The 18,653-nt window shown below is 45.6% G+C and overlaps 1 protein-coding gene across 7 annotated transcripts in view; it reads left to right on the top strand.

Moving 5' to 3' along the window:
- Positions 1-1,542: 1,542 nt before the first annotated feature.
- SYNRG (synergin gamma) overlaps positions 1,543-18,653 on the top strand; it is a 77,504-nt gene continuing 60,393 nt past the window's right edge. For 5 of the 7 annotated variants that reach the window (XM_075904785.1, XM_075904784.1, XM_075904783.1 and 2 more), the window contains exons 1-6: positions 1,544-1,694; positions 9,619-9,659; positions 10,603-10,721; positions 14,343-14,473; positions 14,838-14,943; positions 17,129-17,240. In XM_075904785.1, the coding sequence (XP_075760900.1) occupies positions 1,594-1,694; positions 9,619-9,659; positions 10,603-10,721; positions 14,343-14,473; positions 14,838-14,943; positions 17,129-17,240 (610 nt within the window). In that variant the 5' untranslated portion in view covers positions 1,544-1,593. Of the gene's footprint in view, positions 1,695-3,520; positions 3,992-9,618; positions 9,660-10,602; positions 10,722-14,342; positions 14,474-14,837; positions 14,944-17,128; positions 17,241-18,653 lie in introns of those variants that run through there. The other 2 variants (XM_075904780.1, XM_075904781.1) reach the window with 2 other exon arrangements.

The following is an 18,653-nucleotide window of genomic DNA, read 5'->3' as shown; positions in this document are numbered from 1 at the left end:
TGTGACTTCTGTAGGGTGCCTATAGCGTCACATGTATCCCATCCCCAGGACAAGATGGATTTTTTTATAGGCTATCTGCAAGATCCCTGTCGGGATCTACCTCCTGCCGAGGGGGCCATGTGGGTTTTTCTGTCGGGTGTCTATATGGTCACATATCCCATCTCCATGGCAGTATGGGGTTTTTGATAAGGCCTGTGGGGGGCCTATAGGGTCACCTATCCCTCAGGCCCAGAGTCGTTTGGGTTTTTTTCTACTGGCTGCCTAACGGACCACATATATCCCATACCCAGGGCAGGATGGCTTTTTCTATAGGGTCTCAGCAGGGCAGGATGCCTACACCCGCAGGGCCGTGAGGGTGTGTGCAGGGAGCCTACAGGGTGACATATAGCCCATCCCCGGGGCAGGGCAGCTTTTCCCTATAGGGTTTCTATAGGGTCACATATCCATCCCCCGGGCAGGGCAGCTTTTCCCTATAGGGTTTCTATAGGGTCACATATCCATCCCCCGGGCAGGGCAGCTTTTCCCTATAGGGTTTCTATAGGGTCTCATATCCATCCCCCGGGCAGGGCAGCTTTTCCCTATAGGGTTTCTATAGGGTCACAGATCCATCCCCGGGGCAGGGCAGCTTTTCCCTATAGGGTTTCTATAGGGTCACATATCCATCCCCCGGGCAGGGCAGCTTTTCCCTATAGGGTTTCTATTGGGTCTCATATCCACCCCCCGGGCAGGGCAGCTTTTCCCTATAGGGTTTCTATAGGGTCTCATATCCATCCCCCGGGCAGGGCAGCTTTTCCCTATAGGGTTTCTATAGGGTCTCATATCCATCCCCCGGGCAGGGCAGCGTTTCCCTATAGGGTTTCTATAGGGTCACATATCCATCCCCCGGGGCAGGGCAGCTTTTCCCTATAGGGTTTCTATAGGGTCACATATCCATCCCCGGGGCAGGGCAGCTTTTCCCTATAGGGTTTCTATAGGGTCACATATCCATCCCCCGGGCAGGGCAGCGTTTCCCTATAGGGTTTCTATAGGGTCACATATCCATCCCCGGGGCAGGGCAGCTTTTCCCTATAGGGTTTCTATAGGGTCTCATATCCACCCCCCGGGCAGGGCAGCGTTTCCCTATAGGGTTTCTATAGGGTCTCATATCCATCCCCCGGGCAGGGCAGCGTTTCCCTATAGGGTTTCTATAGGGTCACATATCCATCCCCCGGGCAGGGCGGCTTTTCCCTATAGGGTTTCTATAGGGTCACATATCCACCCCCCGGGCAGGGCAGCGTTTCCCTATAGGGTTTCTATAGGGTCACATATCCATCCCCGGGGCAGGGCAGCTTTTCCCTATAGGGTTTCTATAGGGTCTCATATCCACCCCCCGGGCAGGGCAGCGTTTCCCTATAGGGTTTCTATAGGGTCTCATATCCATCCCCCGGGCAGGGCAGCGTTTCCCTATAGGGTTTCTATAGGGTCACATATCCATCCCCGGGGCAGGGCGGCTATTTCTATAGGGCCTCAGCAGGGCAGGGGCCGGGCCGCTCTGCCCCGGAAGCGGCCGCGCGCAGCTGACGGCGGCTGGCGCTGCGGGGGGCGAGCGGGAAGATGGCGCTGCGGCCGGGCCCGGGAGCTGGCGGCGGCGCCGGGGCCGCGGCAGGGGCCGGCGGAGCAGGCGCGGCCGGGGCCGGCGGCGCGGGGACCGCCGGGTAGGTGGGGTCGGGGCCGCCTGGGCCTGGCGGGAGACGGGGAGTCCCCGGGGGCTGGGCGGGGTCGGGGCTGCGGATCGGGCTCAGGCTGGGGGCTGTGAGGGGTCAGGGTTGGGGGGTGTGGGGCTCAGGCTGGGGGCTGTGAGGGGTCAGGGTTGGGGGGTGTGGGGCTCAGGCTGGGGGCTGTGAGGGGTCAGGGTTGGGGGGTGGTTGGGGCTCAGGCTGGGGGCTGTGAGGGGTCAGGGTTGGGGGGTGGTTGGGGCTCAGGCTGGGGGCTGTGAGGGGTCAGGGTTGGGGGGTGTGGGGCTCAGGCTGGGGGCTGTGAGGGGTCAGGGTTGGGGGTGGCTGGGGCTCAGGCTGGGGGCTGTGAGGGGTCAGGGTTGGGGGGTGGCTGGGGCTCAGGCTGGGGGCTGTGAGGGGTCAGGGTTGGGGGGTGTCGGGCTCAGGCTGGGGGCTGTGAGGGGTCAGGGTTGGGGGGTGTCGGGCTCAGGCTGGGGGCTGTGAGGGGTCAGGGTTGGGGGGTGGTTGGGGCTCAGGCTGGGGGCTGTGAGGAGTCAGGGTTGGGGGGTGGTTGGGGCTCAGGCTGGGGGCTGTGAGGGGTCAGGGTTGGGGGGTGTCGGGCTCAGGCTGGGGGCTGTGAGGGGTCAGGGTTGGGGGGTGTCGGGCTCAGGCTGGGGGCTGTGAGGGGTCAGGGTTGGAGGTGTGGGGCTCAGGCTGGGGGCTGTGAGGAGTCAGGGTTGGGGGGTGGTTGGGGCTCAGGCTGGGGGCTGTGAGGAGTCAGGGTTGGGGGGTGGTTGGGGCTCAGACTGGGGGCTGTGAGGGGTCAGGGTTGGGGGGTGTCGGGCTCAGGCTGGGGGCTGAGGGGTCAGGGTTGGGGGTGTGGGGCTCAGGCTGGGGGCTGTGAGGGGTCAGGGTTGGGGGGTGTCGGGCTCAGGCTGGGGGCTGTGAGGGGTCAGGGTTGGGGGTGTGGGGCTCAGGCTGGGGGCTGTGAGGGGTCAGGGTTGGGGGTGTGGGGCTCAGGCTGGGGGCTGTGAGGAGTCAGGGTTGGGGGGTGGCTGGGGCTCAGGCTGGGGGCTGTGAGGAGTCAGGGTTGGGGGGTGTCGGGCTCAGGCTGGGGGCTGAGGGGTCAGGGTTGGGGGTGTCGGGCTCAGGCTGGGGGCTGAGGGGTCAGGGTTGGGGGTGTGGGGCTCAGGCTGGGGGCTGTGAGGGGTCAGGGTTGGGGGGTGGCTGGGGCTCAGGCTGGGGGCTGTGAGGAGTCAGGGTTGGGGGGTGGTTGGGGCTCAGGCTGGGGGCTATGAGGGGTCAGGGTTGGGGGGTGGTTGGGGCTCAGGCTGGGGGCTGTGAGGGGTCAGGGTTGGGGGGTGGTTGGGGCTCAGGCTGGGGGCTGTGAGGAGTCAGGGTTGGGGGGTGGTTGGGGCTCAGGCTGGGGGCTGTGAGGAGTCAGGGTTGGGGGGTGGTTGGGGCTCAGGCTGGGGGCTGTGAGGAGTCAGGGTTGGGGGGTGTCGGGCTCAGGCTGGGGGCTGTGAGGGGTCAAGGTTGGGGGGTGTGGGGCTCAGGCTGGGGGCTGTCGGGCTCAGGCTGGGGGCTGTGAGGAGTCAGGGTTGGGGGGTGGTTGGGGCTCAGACTGGGGGCTGTGAGGGGTCAGGGTTGGGGGGTGTCGGGCTCAGGCTGGGGGCTGTGAGGGGTCAGGGTTGGGGGGTGTCGGGCTCAGGCTGGGGGCTGTGAGGGGTCAGGGTTGGGGGTGACTGGGGCTCAGGCTGGGGGCTGTGAGGGGTCAGGGTTGGAGTGACTGGGTCAGTGAGGGGCTGGGGTGACTGAGGCAGTGAGGGGTTATGGGGAGGTATTTGGAGTGCCTGGGAAGAGCCGATCTTGCCCTGATTCTTCCTGGGCTATCACTTTGTTTCCATGGTTTTGGTTATGGGGTTACAGCAGGAGTGGCATAGTTTGTGTTGTGTGTAGGTGGGAGCGGACTCTGCAGTAACCTGTTTGTATGGATATGTCTCTTTCCCTTATTGCTGCAGAGGAGGGTTCTTGCTGTCATGAGAATTGCAGAGTGGTGATGATGGGAGAGGAAGAAATTAGAAAATGAGCAATATTACAGCCTCTTGCGTTTTGGGTGGGATAGGAGGCTAATCTTTGTATTTTTCCTTTTGAATTGGGAATTGATTAGAGCTTTCTGTTTAAGTGAAGTATTTATAGGGCCTAAGGTTATAGCATTTTTCTAAGGAAGGACAGAGCCGTAGGACTGAGTCAGTCCACTTTTGATACATGAAGTTTAATCTGGTATTCCTGGATATGTAAGTAAAATCCTACCTGCTTTGTGTTGGCATCAGTGATCCATTGCATTTCCTGTAGAAGCAGGCAATTGTCTCTGTGATCTTCATCAAAATCACACACCTACATACTTAGATAGGATGCTTTCCTCCAGCTGTCTGCCAGGTTGCCACATTAGAAGTGTCTGGATATCAGTAGATCTCCTGGGTATGTAATTTGTAAGGTGTTTCAGAATTCTGCAGGATGAGAAGTGCAACACTATAAAAATCCAAAATATAATTATTCTGAGTTGCTGCTTAAACATGCAGTCTTTCTTTACAGCAGTGCTGTCAATTTAGAATTATACATTGTAAACATTTCTGCTTTTGTAAACACCTACTTTACTAATGAAACTCTAGTTCAGCAGTTCCCAACCTTTTCCAGACAGGGACCCATTTTGACAATTCAGGAAGACTTGGTGACCCAAGGCAATTCAAAAATGGGGGGAGAAGAAGGGGCAGAGCCACCTGGGGAGACACTTGGCCACCCTTTTGAATGTAATGGTGACCCATATTTGGGTCTCGACCCATAGGTTGGGAAACCCTTCCCTAGATTGTGAAAAAGGAATTTTGGGATCCTTTCATATTTACTTGTTTCTATGCTTTTTGTTAGCTTTATTCAGTTTTCTGAGCTTAGGCAATGGAAATCAACTAAGTCAGTTTCACTATAGTTTATCATTAGTTTTGCTTTGATCTTGGGACTTCTGAGTTAGATATATGTGTGAAAAATACCTTCACCTTGTCAATGCTGCTGCTTTACAGGTTCTGTACTCATTGGGAATTATGGATACAAAAACACTTAACTGTAGACAAACTCTAGGAGTTTGTGTTGGGGAAAGACTTGTTCTAGAATTCTTCACTGTGAATTCTTCATAATAAAATCCGAATACAAAAGAAAATGATTTTTTTTCTTTTTCCTGCTATTTGAGTGAAGCTGATTGCTGGAGTCGTGTACTAGAAACTAGAGACCTATGATGAGAAGCTTTCTGTTGACTGATACACTAATATTAAAATGATACTCGCAATGGCATTGCAACTATTGTCAAAGATTTCCCAGGAACTTCTGTAAGATATTATCGCTTTTGACATCTGCCACATCAGTCTTCACTTTTTGTTTTTTTAGATAATGCTTTTTAACCACACTTCTGTTTGTCATGTCATATACAGTGCATGGTACCTGTGTGTTTCTGTGTATGTTGTATTTTAGTGCCGTGTCTTTAAAAGTATTACTTGCTGCTTCCATAGTATACGTGTTTAGAACCTATGTTGAATGCTGTTGAAATATTTACAAATACATTATATACTACTGCATAGAGTAATGTTGATCATGAAGCTATTGTGAAAGAGCATGTCTGATGGAAAAGAGCTGTAATCTATATTTTATAAATAAAATGGAACCATAGGCTGTTACAGGGGTGGGCAATAATTTGTGATGGGGGAGTCACTCCAAGATTTTGGTCAGTAGTCAAGGGCTGCACTGTTCTATGGAAGGAGTGCAGGAGTCTGGGGTGGAGGTTGGGTGCAGAAGGGAGCTCAGGTTAGGACTCTAGATGCAGGAGAGGTTGTAGGGTCTGAGAGAGTTTGGGTGAAGGAGTCAGTTGTGACCTGGGACAGAGAATTAGGGTGCAGAGTACGGGAGGTGGTCTGGGTGCAGAAGAGGATTCTGCCCTGGATGATGGGTGTAGGAGGGGTTTAGAGTCTGGGAGGGAGCTGGGATGTGGGAAGGGGTGAGGTGACAGAGGCAGGTTCTGGCCTGGAGGTACTTACTTAAGTAGCAACCAGCTAGCAGGACTCAGGCAGGCTTCTCTGCCTTCAAGCAGCCCCAGACTGCTCAAAGTGGCTGGCTGTTCCATGTGGCGCACTGGGGATGGGGGGAATGCGAGGCTTTGCATGCTGCCCTTGCCCCCAGCACAATTTCTCAGCTCCCACTGTGTCTTTGAATAGTTCTATAACACTTCAGTGTATGTATAAATATACATCTTCCATACCAAAATTCCTAAATTTTACTAATATTGCTAAATAGTAGCCAAATATATATCTCAAACTTTGACTGAACAAAGTCAACATTGATTCCTAAAACGCATTCAGAATTTTGCACTAGAGAAACCAACTTTTTCATTTTTGTTTAGTTCTGACAGCCTGTAATTAGCTGGGGTTATTTTAGAAGCTTATAAATAAATCACTACTTAACTCTAGAAAGGGATAAATGTTTAATGATATGACCTTTATTTCCTTACAACATGTGCTGGTATCTTAGCGTGCTTGCTCAGGTTACATTGCATTTTGGTTAAACTAGAACAGAATCTTATTTCTACCACCAGAATCTTCACAAGGTAGAAGAAGGGGATAATTTTACATAGCTGAGGATACTCTCTTTGATACAAGTGCTACCTCAAAATGTATAGCTCTAAATTAGCATTAATTAAGTTAATAATTCATTTATTTCTTCTATTCATCTGTAAATTGGACCCTGGAATGAATAATTTATACATGAGGGAAAGGTGATAGGTGTAGGTCAGAAACTGGATATTTCTGAGCTTCTGTGAAAGTGTGTTGTTGGCAAAAAGTGCCATCCTGGCAACTGTGGAAACTCAAAATATCAATCCACAGCTGAAGCAAAACTCAGCTGCGATCTGCTTGCCCCATGTTCTGTCAATATGACTCGGCCTTGATCTATAGGGCAGTGTTTCTCAACCTTTTTTTATAAAGTACCTCTTTTTCAAAAAAGAAAAAAAGTATAAGTACCTCCAGTACATACAGTTTTCAGACACAAACATTTTTTTTCTACCATTGCAACACATTTTTTAAAACAATTTAATCGTAACCAGGTGGATGATGAAATTTTTGGGTGTAAAAAGTACAAAAATTATAAAGCTCTGTAAAACTTAAAAATTCAGTTTTCTCCAAATTTTAGTTGTGTTGACGTACCCCCTGGACTTCTCTGAAGTACCCCTAAGGGTATTCATCCCAGTGGTTGAGAAACACTGCTATAGGGAACTCCAGCTAGGAGCAAGAGAAGAGTTCATTTGTTGGCCCCTCTGCTGTGATTTGAGACAAGATTGCCAGCTAATGCCTGTTGTGTTTTTTATTATGTCAGCACCCCTCCATCCAAAGCTGGGCTGAGGCAACCAAGCTTGTTTCACATAGGTCACTGCACATTTATGAATTAATAACAGCGTTTGGTGACCACTGACCTGGGTTGAATTCTACTCAAGCAGTCCAATCCCAGTGCCTGGTTCTAGATTTGGCAAACTGTGCCTATGCAGATCACTCTCCACAGGGCCCGTGGGAGACATTTTTATTAATAAAGAACCCCCTAGCTGTGGTGGTGGTAGGGCCAGACTTACTAACATATCTTTAGTAGGGTACAGAAATTAATGTGTGGCCTAATGGTTAGGCAGAATGAAAAGCTGAAGAGCTAAGAGTATCATGAGTTCAAATTTGAAATTATATTAATTATTAGTTGTATTACTTAATCCCCAGTCACGGAGTAGGGACCAGAAATAAAGAGTAATACGGTTTGCTTTGGTTGAAACATACTGTGTGTTCTCAGTTGTACCTAATTAGGATTGAACTCTACAATACACGTAGTAAGAGCACACAAGTACAATAAGGCATCCAGCTCTTTTACATTTACCAAACACAAGGGCTACGTCTACACTGGCCCCTTTTCCAAAAGGGGTATGCTAATTTTCAACTTCAGAATAGGGAAATCCGCGGGGGATTTAAATATCCCCCGTGGGATTTAAATAAAGATGTCCGCCGCTTTTTTCCGGCTTGGGGAAAAGCCGGAAAAAAGCGTCTAGACTGGCCCGATCCTCCGGAATAAAGTCCTATTCCGGAGGATCTCTTATTCCTACTTCAAAGTATCCCGTGGGGGATATTTCTCTATTCTGAAGTTGAAAATTAGCATGCCCCTTTCGGAAAAGGGGCCAGTGTAGATGTAGCCAAGAGGTTTCTGAATTCAATATAGATGTTTAAGCTTTATGAGCAGATCTTTGCAATGTCATTCCTTCTCCGCTTTGTTTCCTTAGTCTGTCACATGGCCTCTTGACTAACCCACTTGGGCTTAGAGATATTGAATGTCTGTAAGATCTCTCTGCATACCCTGTAATGTAAGAGGTTGGTGGGGCACTGAAGAAGGTGCTTGGTTGGTAAATTATTGCTGACGTGGGTATTTGAGATTGACTTGCAAACAGAATGGCTAAACTAGGATTCCTTTTTTCTCTCTAGCACAACTGATGTTTCTACTTCAAAGTGGAGACAAGACATTGCACTTTTAATTTCAACTGCATTTTTAAGCTTGATTTTTATTGTGGTGCTCTTGTTCTTTCATATTTCCTGGAATGTGTTTCCCCTTCAGAATAATTATTTCCCTTTAAATGTGAGCATTGGAAAGTTAAAATGCAAAGAGCAGGAAGTGGACACTGCATTGTCTTTTAATTCCTATGTAGGAAAACCCCCCCTTTTTTTTTTCTTGGATCGTTTATTCCACTATGGAAAAACTGTTCTGATGCAGGTAGCGATCCTGCTGACTCTGGATATTTATTCATCCTGCAGCTCTGAAAGGCCTTGCCCCCATTAGGTAATTGATCCTTTACTGACACAACTTTAGCTGATGTTGAAAACAGTTCTACTGGTAATTAGCGACGATATGAACAAGTAGTGGTACCTGGGAGCAGCCCCCCACCACGAGCGGAGGGCTGCTCCAGCCCCCTGGGGGTCAGGAGCTGGCTACTGCCAGCATGTGGGGAGGGGGATTGGAAGTAGGAACAAGCAGTCCTGTGTGCAGAGGGATCAGGAGCAGGACCTGGCAGCCCTATGGTCTGAGGACTACTCCAGTCAGGCTGGAGTGGTTAAACCGAAGGTTAACTCGGGTGGGGAACCTCAGGCCTAGGGGCAGGATGCGGCTGTCAGCTTGCCTACATCCAGCCCCTGAGGCCCAGGGCAGCCTCCTTCCCCCAGCATTGAGGAGCCTGCACTGGCACTCCAGCTCCTCTGCTGTCCTACCACGGGGCTAGAGCACAGAAAATCTGCTATGCTGGTCCCCGTAGGCCTTGGTGTGGGAGAGGAATGTGAAGAGTGTCTTTCTGCTGGTCAGTTGGGGGCCACAATGGTGAGGGCTGGTTTTCGGGGGATGGGTTCTTGTGTGCGGCCCCTGACTTTTTTTTGGCCCTTGAACCAAAAAAGGTTCTCCGCCCCTGGTTTAACTGATTAACCGGGATTTTACATCACCACGGGTGATATAGATGGTTCAAAACTGTTTTCAGCACCCTTACAGAAAATAAAGTGTGGTTCTTCTTTGTTTTGCTGAAATGACTTTATTATTGAGCTGACATTTCCAGTGAACCTTTTTTCAGCAATTTTAGGTGGGTCCTTACTGATAATGTCATCAGCAATTGCTTCAATTTCTAATGGAGAAGGGAAGCCTGTGTGGTGAATTCCCTGGTTCGCAGCTTTGGTAAACTTTTTGGAACAAGCAAATGAGGCAGTTTGGGATGTAGAATTGCAGTGGGAGTCAAAGACCTGGGATTGCTTTTGCATTGCTTCAGTCTTGAGCAATTATTTAGATATCAAATCAGAGCCTCATGCTTTTATTTATTTATTTTCAGCTTCATGTTTCCTGTAGCAGGAGGTATCGGCCCACCTCAAGGTAAGCCTGAACTTCAGATTCTGAACATTTTCGTTGCCCTTACATTTCTTAACATTGACTTCTACATAAAGCAAGTCAGTAAGTTTAGTTTCTCATTCCTGAGTTAGTTACTTATTGAGCTAATGGAAAATAGGGGGGTGGAAGGAAATCCATTCACTAAATACTGACTGGCTCAGTAATATGTTGCTGAAAGTTCAGTGATAATTCCTGAGTCAGTTACATACTTTCTCAGGCAATTGCATCTGCAATGTTAAATTATCCATGGCTATAAGTATTTCACCTGTAGTAAAGGTGTTTGTAATCAGTCTGTGACCACTAAGATAACTTTCTAAAATTATTATATCTCTGGTTTTAGTTTTACTCAATGAATTAATACATTTCTGGATAATTTGTCCAATACTATTTAAATCAAGCATTTATTGAAAGGTTTTTTTCAATTGGTTAAATATTTTATGTAAGCTCAACATTCCTGCATGCACACACATTGTCCAGTCAGCTGAGAATGTAAAAGCATAGTTATGGACAAGATGTACCGGTAATGCCTAGACAATCACATGAACTAAGTTATAAGAAATAACCCATTCAGGAAAGTCCTGGAGTGGGCTACCAGCACAAGTACTTTTGGAAACTAGAGTTTTAAATTTAAAAAAGGGGAAAAAATCCCAAACTTCTTTCACAGAGCAGTGGAGATGGAAGGAGCACCCTTTGCTTAACTTGTGGTGGTGGTTTGGCTTATAAATCGTCTTTTCTTAAAATGCCAGATGCTTCTATTGCTGCCTATGTTGTTGCACATTCTATGCACCAATCACCTTTGAGTAATGAGTCCTTGTATTAACTTAAGCAGAACTGCCAGTCACTCCTTCCTTTGCTGCATCTCTTTATTTTGATAGATGAACTTTAAAACCAGTTGGGGCCTTAATCAGTGTTTAATGTTCTGGCATAGGTATGATTCCTATACAACAGCAAGGGTTTCCAATGGTATCTGTCATGCAATCTACTATGCCAGGCATGATGGGAATGAATTACGGCTCTCAGATGTCTCCTGGACCTTTGACTATGCAGGTACATAACATTTGTTTTCAGTAGATGTGAAATGAAATCTCAAGTGATCCTTCTCCTGTCATCCATTTCCAGCCTCTGATGATAGATGCTTGAATATGTATGTCAGTAAGGCTGTTGATAGCTGGTCTCTGAAATCAGAAGTGTCAAGGGTTCTGCCATTTCTGGGGTGGGAGGATAGTGAAGAAGGTGATCTTAGAATGAAGAGGTGGGCAAGTAGCCCATAAGCAGGTGTCCTCATAGCGTTGCCTAATTTTGGCTTCACGAGTATTTTATAATTGTTACGACACTTGTGAGATTCTGTAAGTCTCCTTGTGATCTTGGTAAATAGTGTGGGAAATGGGTGAGGCAGTGGGAGCTCAGCATCCATTTTTCAATGTCATAACTGGGAGCAATAATGAGCCAAGGTCGGGGATGGGGGAGGAGAACAAAATTGGTAATGCTTAAAATAAATTGGGTATTGTAGTTTGCCCTTAGATGTCAGAACCTGGACTTTAACTTCTTTGTATCTGTTGCTGCAGTAAATGCAACAACGAGAAAGGTTGTTCTGTGGGAGGAAAGAAGGCACTGAAAAGTAATGGAAACAAAATGTCAGTGTCAGAGGGAGGTTGAACACCATTCCTTTATGTTAAATATTTCTAATACTAGCATCAGTACAGTTTAGTGTTAAATAGCTTCTGTCATCTACCACTCCAACAGCATACTCTTTTTTTGTCTTGTCTTGTTTCACCCTTCCTGTTTTCCCTTTGCTTACTGTCTACTAAGACAGTGTATTATCTAATATTTGAAATGAGCTGTTAATTGGAAAAGCGGCGAGGAGTCCTGTGGCACCTTATAGACTAACTGAAGTGTAGGAGCATAAGCTTTCGTGGGCAAAGACCCACTTCGTCAGATGCTTTTGCAGATTCAGACTAACACGGCTACCCTTCTGATACTATTTATTGGAAACATCCATTGGTCTGTTCATCATATTTACTGTGATCACCCCTATTGTGATCTCAGCCTTTTGCCTTTTTTGTCATTTATATATGCGAGTTATCTATAGAATATTGTAAATGTACTTGGTTATTTGCAGAATCATCAAACAAGGCCCCAAGGACACAGGGAGCAGCTGACGTTTTGGAATTTTTCTAATACTGTAAATTTCCTTCCTTTTGATCAGCTCAGTTATCTGAATGATTCTTCCTCCTGCAGTTTTTGTCTTGAATCTCTCTCCTTTTTGCCCACTTGAAGTAACTTTCCTCCTACATAACTCCTTATAATCGTCTCAAGATTCTTCCCACATTATTAAAGGGGAAAAGTGCATTTTATATAGCTTATTGCTGAAAAGTAAAATCACAGCATAGTGCACAGCATGATGTGAGCAATTTAGCACCATGGGGCTGGAGAGCTTGATAATTTTTGAAGAAGTTTCATTTGTCTGTCCTCTGATACCTGCCATTCTTACTTATAAATCTCCACTTGTCTAACCATGAAAACATAAATAAAGTTGCCTTGTATAGCAAATTGAATATATCCATACACACACACACACACTGGGGGCTGCACCCCATGCTCACCAATCCCCCTCTCTCTGGGGGTAGGTGTCTGGCCTTAGGAGGAGGGCGCAGGAGCACGCTGGACATAAGTGTCTGGCCAGAGGAGGAGGAGACGGCTGAGGGTGCGGGGTCTTGGTGGAAGAGGTGAATGAGGGGGCTGGAGGTGCAGGGTCTTGGCCAAGGATGTGTGACAGGGCTGGGGGTGCAGGGAGGGCACATGGCTCTTGCAGCTCCCGTCCCCCTCCGAACACTGGGGAGGGGAGAGGCTCCCAGTCCCCCAGGGTTGGGGGAGGAGGAAGGGTGGCCCACACTCACCCTCCGCGAAGGGGGAGGGCGGGCAGCTCCGGACTCACGGCACTGTGGAGCAGGGGCAGGGTGGGAGGGAGGAGTCAGGGTGGCTAAGGGCAGAGGAGGGACACTGAGTGACGTGATGACATCACTGTGTCATCTCACAAGAAAAAAATACACTCTCTCTCTCTTTGGTTTAATGGATAGCGAATTTTACAAAACTACAGAAGAAAAATGTATTTTTCAGGGTTTTTCTTTTTTCCCTTCATGTGATCTTGAATATATCTGCAATGGTAACAGTAATAGCTTAATTTATGAACAAAAATTTCATCCTGGATTACAGAACAATTAACAGTAAACCTATAGTGAAATATTGTTATAGTTCATAGGATAGAAGCAAACATAAGCTACTTAATGAACTTAAGTTACCTAAATCTAGTTCTCGTATTAAAATAAAATGTAGTTATGTACAAGGGAACCTGAAAACAAATGTTGTAGCTTTGACCCAATTGTAAATGTACTGGTCACAGATCTGTCCGTAAAACTAGCAGTATCGTTTTTAATGTTTAACTTAATCAGTGCATCTATAAACTGATCCTGAAAACATAATAGTTTAGGGATTGGTACTAGACTATATGTAAAAGAAAGCCATTTTAAGAAGAGATAAACTTTAGTGATTTTATTACATTTATTTCCTAAAGCAGTGAAAATAATAATTTACCCAGGTCAGGAAATCTTGTTTGATGTGTGTGTACCTACACATGCCTTTCTCTAAAGGGGTCCAAAAGTAATTGACGCACTTTGACTGTTCAAACTACATATCGGACCTGCCTGGTCTGGCGCCCTCGGGGACTGACCAGTCCCAAATGAGGAATTTGACAGACTGGGGAGGTCCCCTGCCACCTTTTACTGCTGCTGGCTCTGCTTTTGGTCCGGGCTCCAGCCCCGCTGCTGCTGGGTATGTGCAGGGGCTCCCCAGTACTGGAGCTCCCTGACTGCCTCTGGCTGTGCTGCTGCCAGCCCAACCAGGGCTCCCTGCGGATAGGACGGCTCCCCAGCTGCTACTGGCCAGCTTGGCTGGGGTCCCCCAGGGACAGGGCTCCCCTACTGGTGGCTGGACCCACTGCTGTCCGGCGCAGGCTGGGGCTCCTGGCTGCGGGACTCCTGGTCAGCTCCCTCTCCCAGCTGCCAGGGCTCTTTAGTCCAGCAACATCCATGGTCTTCCAGACCACACATGTTGGCGGACCAGAGAATCCCAGATTTAGGAGGTTCAACATGTACATGTCTAGGAATTGCTTTGTACACCACTTCTGTGGAACTAGTGTGGAATGTGACATTAGTTTAACGCAACACACATACTATACAATCATTTAGGACAGGAAGGAAAGAAGAAAATATTGAAATTAAAGGAGAGACTTTGTGGGTCATGACATTTGAGTTAACAACCCTACTCTTGAGAAAAGTTCCATGGAGATTTTTAATTGTGGTCAGGATCATGAGGTGTTTTGGGTTTGTATTTTGGGGAGGTTTTTTTTGTTTCAGAAGATCAGCACCTTGCTAGTACCAGCTAAGAACATTGGTTCAGTACTGCCAGAGAGGAGCAGCACCTGCTGAATAACCAACGCTTTTTCTTGCTGCAGAGAGCACTTCGGTTATCCCTGGAAATCTTCTGTCCAAGGACTGAAGAGACCTGACACTTCTTATTTTTATGAATTCTAACTAGTTCACAACCTGACATAGCTCAGTTGCCAGATTTTTATATTGCTGTACATGATACAGATGTATTTTATTGTTATAGGGTGGCATGCCCCTTGGGGCTATGCAAGCAACTGGAATGCCTTTTATGGGACAGGCGTCTTTCTTAGGAATGCGCCCAGCAGCTCCACAATACACCCCCGACATGCAGAAACAATTTGCAGAAGAGCAACAGTAAGTGATGCTTTAATGCTGCTGGCAAAATCTTATTTGGGTAGGTGGGCGAGCATTCTCTGGCTCATTTTATGCATTAAAAGCCACCCTTCTATTTTAGAGAAATTCTTACTAAATTTAGGATTCTAAAATGTTAAGTTAGTTGCAGACCATCCATGTATTTGAAGGCTGTGTATGTGGCTCTTGGTGGCATATGCTATTTTCTGCCAATTTCATGAGGCGGTGGTGAAGTGTGTGTCAAAGCATCGGTGAAAAGGGAAGAAATGTGAAACTCTGATTAGTAGTGACCTGTGTTCAGAAAGTTGGCATGGAAGCTGTCATTGCCTAATGCTTAATTTGTATGTTTGATATTGTTTTACTTTAGAAAAAGGTTTGAACACCAGCAAAAATTCTTAGAAGAAGAAAGAAAACGACGCCAATTTGAAGAGCAGAAACAAAAGCTGAGACTCTTAAGCAGTGTGAAACCAAAGGTAAATTGTAAATCACATTTATTGTCTGATTTTAAAAAAACAAACAAACCTCTAGCTTTTATGTACTAGGGAAGAAACAGATTTTTTCTTTTACACCTTCCCAATCAAAGGCCTGGTATGAAGCCTGTTGAAGTCCAAAGAGAGTCTAGCTCTCAATAAGCTATGTATCGGGCCTCTGGTTTTAATTCTTTGTACATAGCATCTCTCCTGATAAACAAAACAAGATAAATCTGGTATTGCAAAATGAATCCATTTCCTTTGTTGTCTTCATAAGTTCACTCTTCTGCATCTCCCTGCTGCTCTAATGATAGACTGTCTTCTCTGCTGCTGTAACATTTGTAACCACACAAAAAGAGTGCCTTTTATAGTAGTACCTCTTTTCCTGCCACTGTGGTCTGGGTAGGTCATTGTCATAAGGCTTTGACCCAGGTCTGAGGATAGAAAATCCCTTTTTCCTCTCAGTGGTAACTCAACAAACAGTCCATCGACTTTTGAAAAAGAAAACAACCTAGTTTGGGAGCAAAGTAGGTTTCCACAACACATAGAGCAACAAGAATGATTAAAGGTCTAGAGAACATGACCTATGAAGGAAGACTGAAAGAATTGGGCTTGTTTAGTTTGGAAAAGAGAAGATTGAGAGGGGACATGGTAGCGGTTTTCAGGTATCTAAAAGGGTGTCACAAGGACAAGGGAGAAAAATTGATCTCTTTGGCCTCTGAGGATAGAACAAGAAGCAATGGGCTCAACTGCAGCAAGGGAGGTTTAGGCTGGACATTAGGAAACAGTTTCTAACTGTCAGGGTGGTTAAACACTGGAATAAATTGCCCAGGGAGGTTGTGGAATCTCCATCTCTGGAGATATTTAAGAGCAGGTTAGATAAATGTCTATCAGGGATGATCTAGGCAATACTGGTCCTGCCATGAAGGCAGGGGACTGGACGCAATGACCTCTCAAGATGCCTTCCAGTCCTAGTATTCTGTGATTCTAAACACTTGTCAATATGTTGATTAGTTGGACTCTCTGCTCTCAAGTTGTGGTACAGTTCAAGTAAATATTGTATTATTGACCTCAAGGATCAAATTAGTTAACAGTGTTTATAAACTCCTTTGGTGTCTAGCATTATAACAGTAATACTTTGGTTTAGGGCTGTGTATGTGTTTTTACAGGGGCTGTGATTTCATTCAGTTTGTTGGCAAACACCCAAAAGCTGTAGTTGAAAATGTATAGATAAAACGCAAGAAAAAACAAAGCATTTAAAACAGCTATTTATTATTGAAGCTGGAATTTGAGTGATTCTGCCAATCAAACTGGCGACTCTTAATACACTTAAAAGGCAGAGCTGCAGTGGGGTTAGCTCCCAGGGCTGGAGGCTAACTCCTCTGATGCTCTGCAGTTTCCCCACTTATCAACTAATTGAGTAGTCCATGGAAATTCACCGGACTACTCAATTAGCTGATTACAAGCAATTTAACATCCCTAGTCTGGAAGAAAGTCTTATTGTTCTGATCTGCTCAGTCTTGGGCTCATAGAAGCTGAGATGATATGAGCTGGGATGCATTGGGGCAGTTGATATTTTTTTCAAAGTTTCTTCTTAAGAACCTGGAAAAGGAGTGTGGCATTGCTCATCCCTTCATTATTTTGTGCACCGGCTTAATATTCACCTCAGCAATTTTGGTTTATTAATTTCTGGCTCCATGTCTTCTGTTTTTACCAAGAATGATTTCATCAGTTCTTGAGTGATATTAGTTAGGCCCTCTTTGTTTGGATTAATAGTTTCTCTCTCAGGGTCTCTTGTACTTGTTCATAAGATACATTATTAAAAACAGTTTGACCTGTTTTCCATGGTTAATTTCCAGCATGTAAACAGTACAAGGAGTCTTGCTAAACAGTATGTTTTCAGAGCTTGGACATACTTTTTCCAGTCCCATTTTACAATGTGTAAATGCCAAAGGGTGACAAATTGTTACTGTTATGGTTATGTAACCTGTGGAATACATTGTTATAAGCAAAGGGACTTCTTTTTGTGTTTTACTGAAGTACCTCTGAAAAATAGAGCTTAATTTTTGTGACTTTTTTTAAAACAAATATTGCTATTTTTTCAGACAAAACAATTATAAATGTACAAAGAAGATTCTGAATTGCTGTACACTGACATTTTCAGAGCAACTGTTTTATAATATTTCAGACAGGTGAGAAGAGCAGAGATGATGCTTTGGAAGCTATTAAAGGAAACTTAGATGGGTTTTCCAGGGATGCTAAAATGCACCCTACTCCAGCATCGCATCCAAAAAAACCAGGTATTTTATCTTTGGTTGAAAATAAGAATGCACTGTTGTACTGCTTCATGTCTGCAAAGACCCTTAATTCACGGAGGAGACTTTTTATTTAGGTAGTCTGAGCTGAACTGTTGTTGCATATGATTCAGTAAACTGAAGCTTTCATAGTAGCTGCAGTATGCTTTATAAAATATATGGGTAAAAGCTGTGATCTAATATTTAATCCAAGAATTTATTAATATTTCCTTTAAAAAATACCAATTTGACAACTTTAGTTTGTGTTAACACTGAGCAGTAGCATCTACCAACTTCCCTCATACTTTGCACTTCTAAATGTTACAATTGTTTCTTTTTTCTAGTCAAATGACTAATTAGTGTTTGTAGAATGTGTTGATGCTGAAAAGCACTATATACATGCTAAGCAGTGTTAAAAGACTATACAGTTATTTCACAATACTTTGATAGCTTGCTCAGATTTCATTATCTGAACATGGGGAAAGCTAAAACTTTTAAAAATCCATCTCCAAAGGAATTATTATGTGTGGGGAACATTATGCCTTTGTCCTGCCTGAAATCACTTTTCAAATTAGCTAAGTTTGTCCCCAGTTAATTTTTCCATCACTATGTATTTTCTTTCTGACTCTTTGTTGGTGGTCTTCAAGTTGCTCACAAGTTCGGGTAATAACTTTTCATTATCTTGCAAGTTCGACAATTCCCTAGCAGTGTTCTTCTGAACTGTACAACTAAAATGACTGATGAATGCAAGGAACCTGAGCAGAAAACTGTTCAAATGAGTGGAGAGTCCCTTTCTACCTTGGCATCTTAAAAATGGTTGACAAGTGTTCCAGCAACAGATTCCATTACAATTCCTGTCTAAAAACTGGGTGTCTTTCATGCTCGTTTAGTAGAGAGAGATACGAACAATGCAGCCTAAAGTTATTTGGGCTAAATATCACTGACAAAAGCGACGAGGAGTCCTGTGGCACCTATAGACTAACTCAGTTAGTCTATAAAGTGCCACAGGACTCCTCGTCGCTTTTGCAGATTGAGACTAACACGGCTACCCCTCTGATACTTATCACTGACAAGCCACTGAGGAATGAAAATACCTTGACCAGTGGTATTTGTAATGAATTTGTTTTGTATATAGACCACGGTAAATCTGTCAGATCTGTTCTAGTAGGACTTCATTTCAAACTATTGGATGGAGATGTAAAGAGTTCCAGCTTCACAGAGTCCTTTACATGGAGGTATGGTGGAATTACCCACTGCTGTGTTCTATGTATCTCCCAAACTTGTGGGTTGCTGGTGCTCAACAGGATTGTGTCAGGGTATGTTAAATCAGCTACCAGAATTGGCAATCATTGTAGGAAAGAGATGGCAAACAAACCGTCTTTATATTATATGAAAAATCAAGCTGTCAGCCACAGTAAC

This window comes from Pelodiscus sinensis, chromosome 21, assembly GCF_049634645.1.
Source record: "Pelodiscus sinensis isolate JC-2024 chromosome 21, ASM4963464v1, whole genome shotgun sequence".
NCBI lineage: Eukaryota > Metazoa > Chordata > Testudines > Trionychidae > Pelodiscus > Pelodiscus sinensis.
Note: the sequence above shows the minus strand (reverse complement) of the source record. Positions and strands in the feature narration are given on the sequence as shown.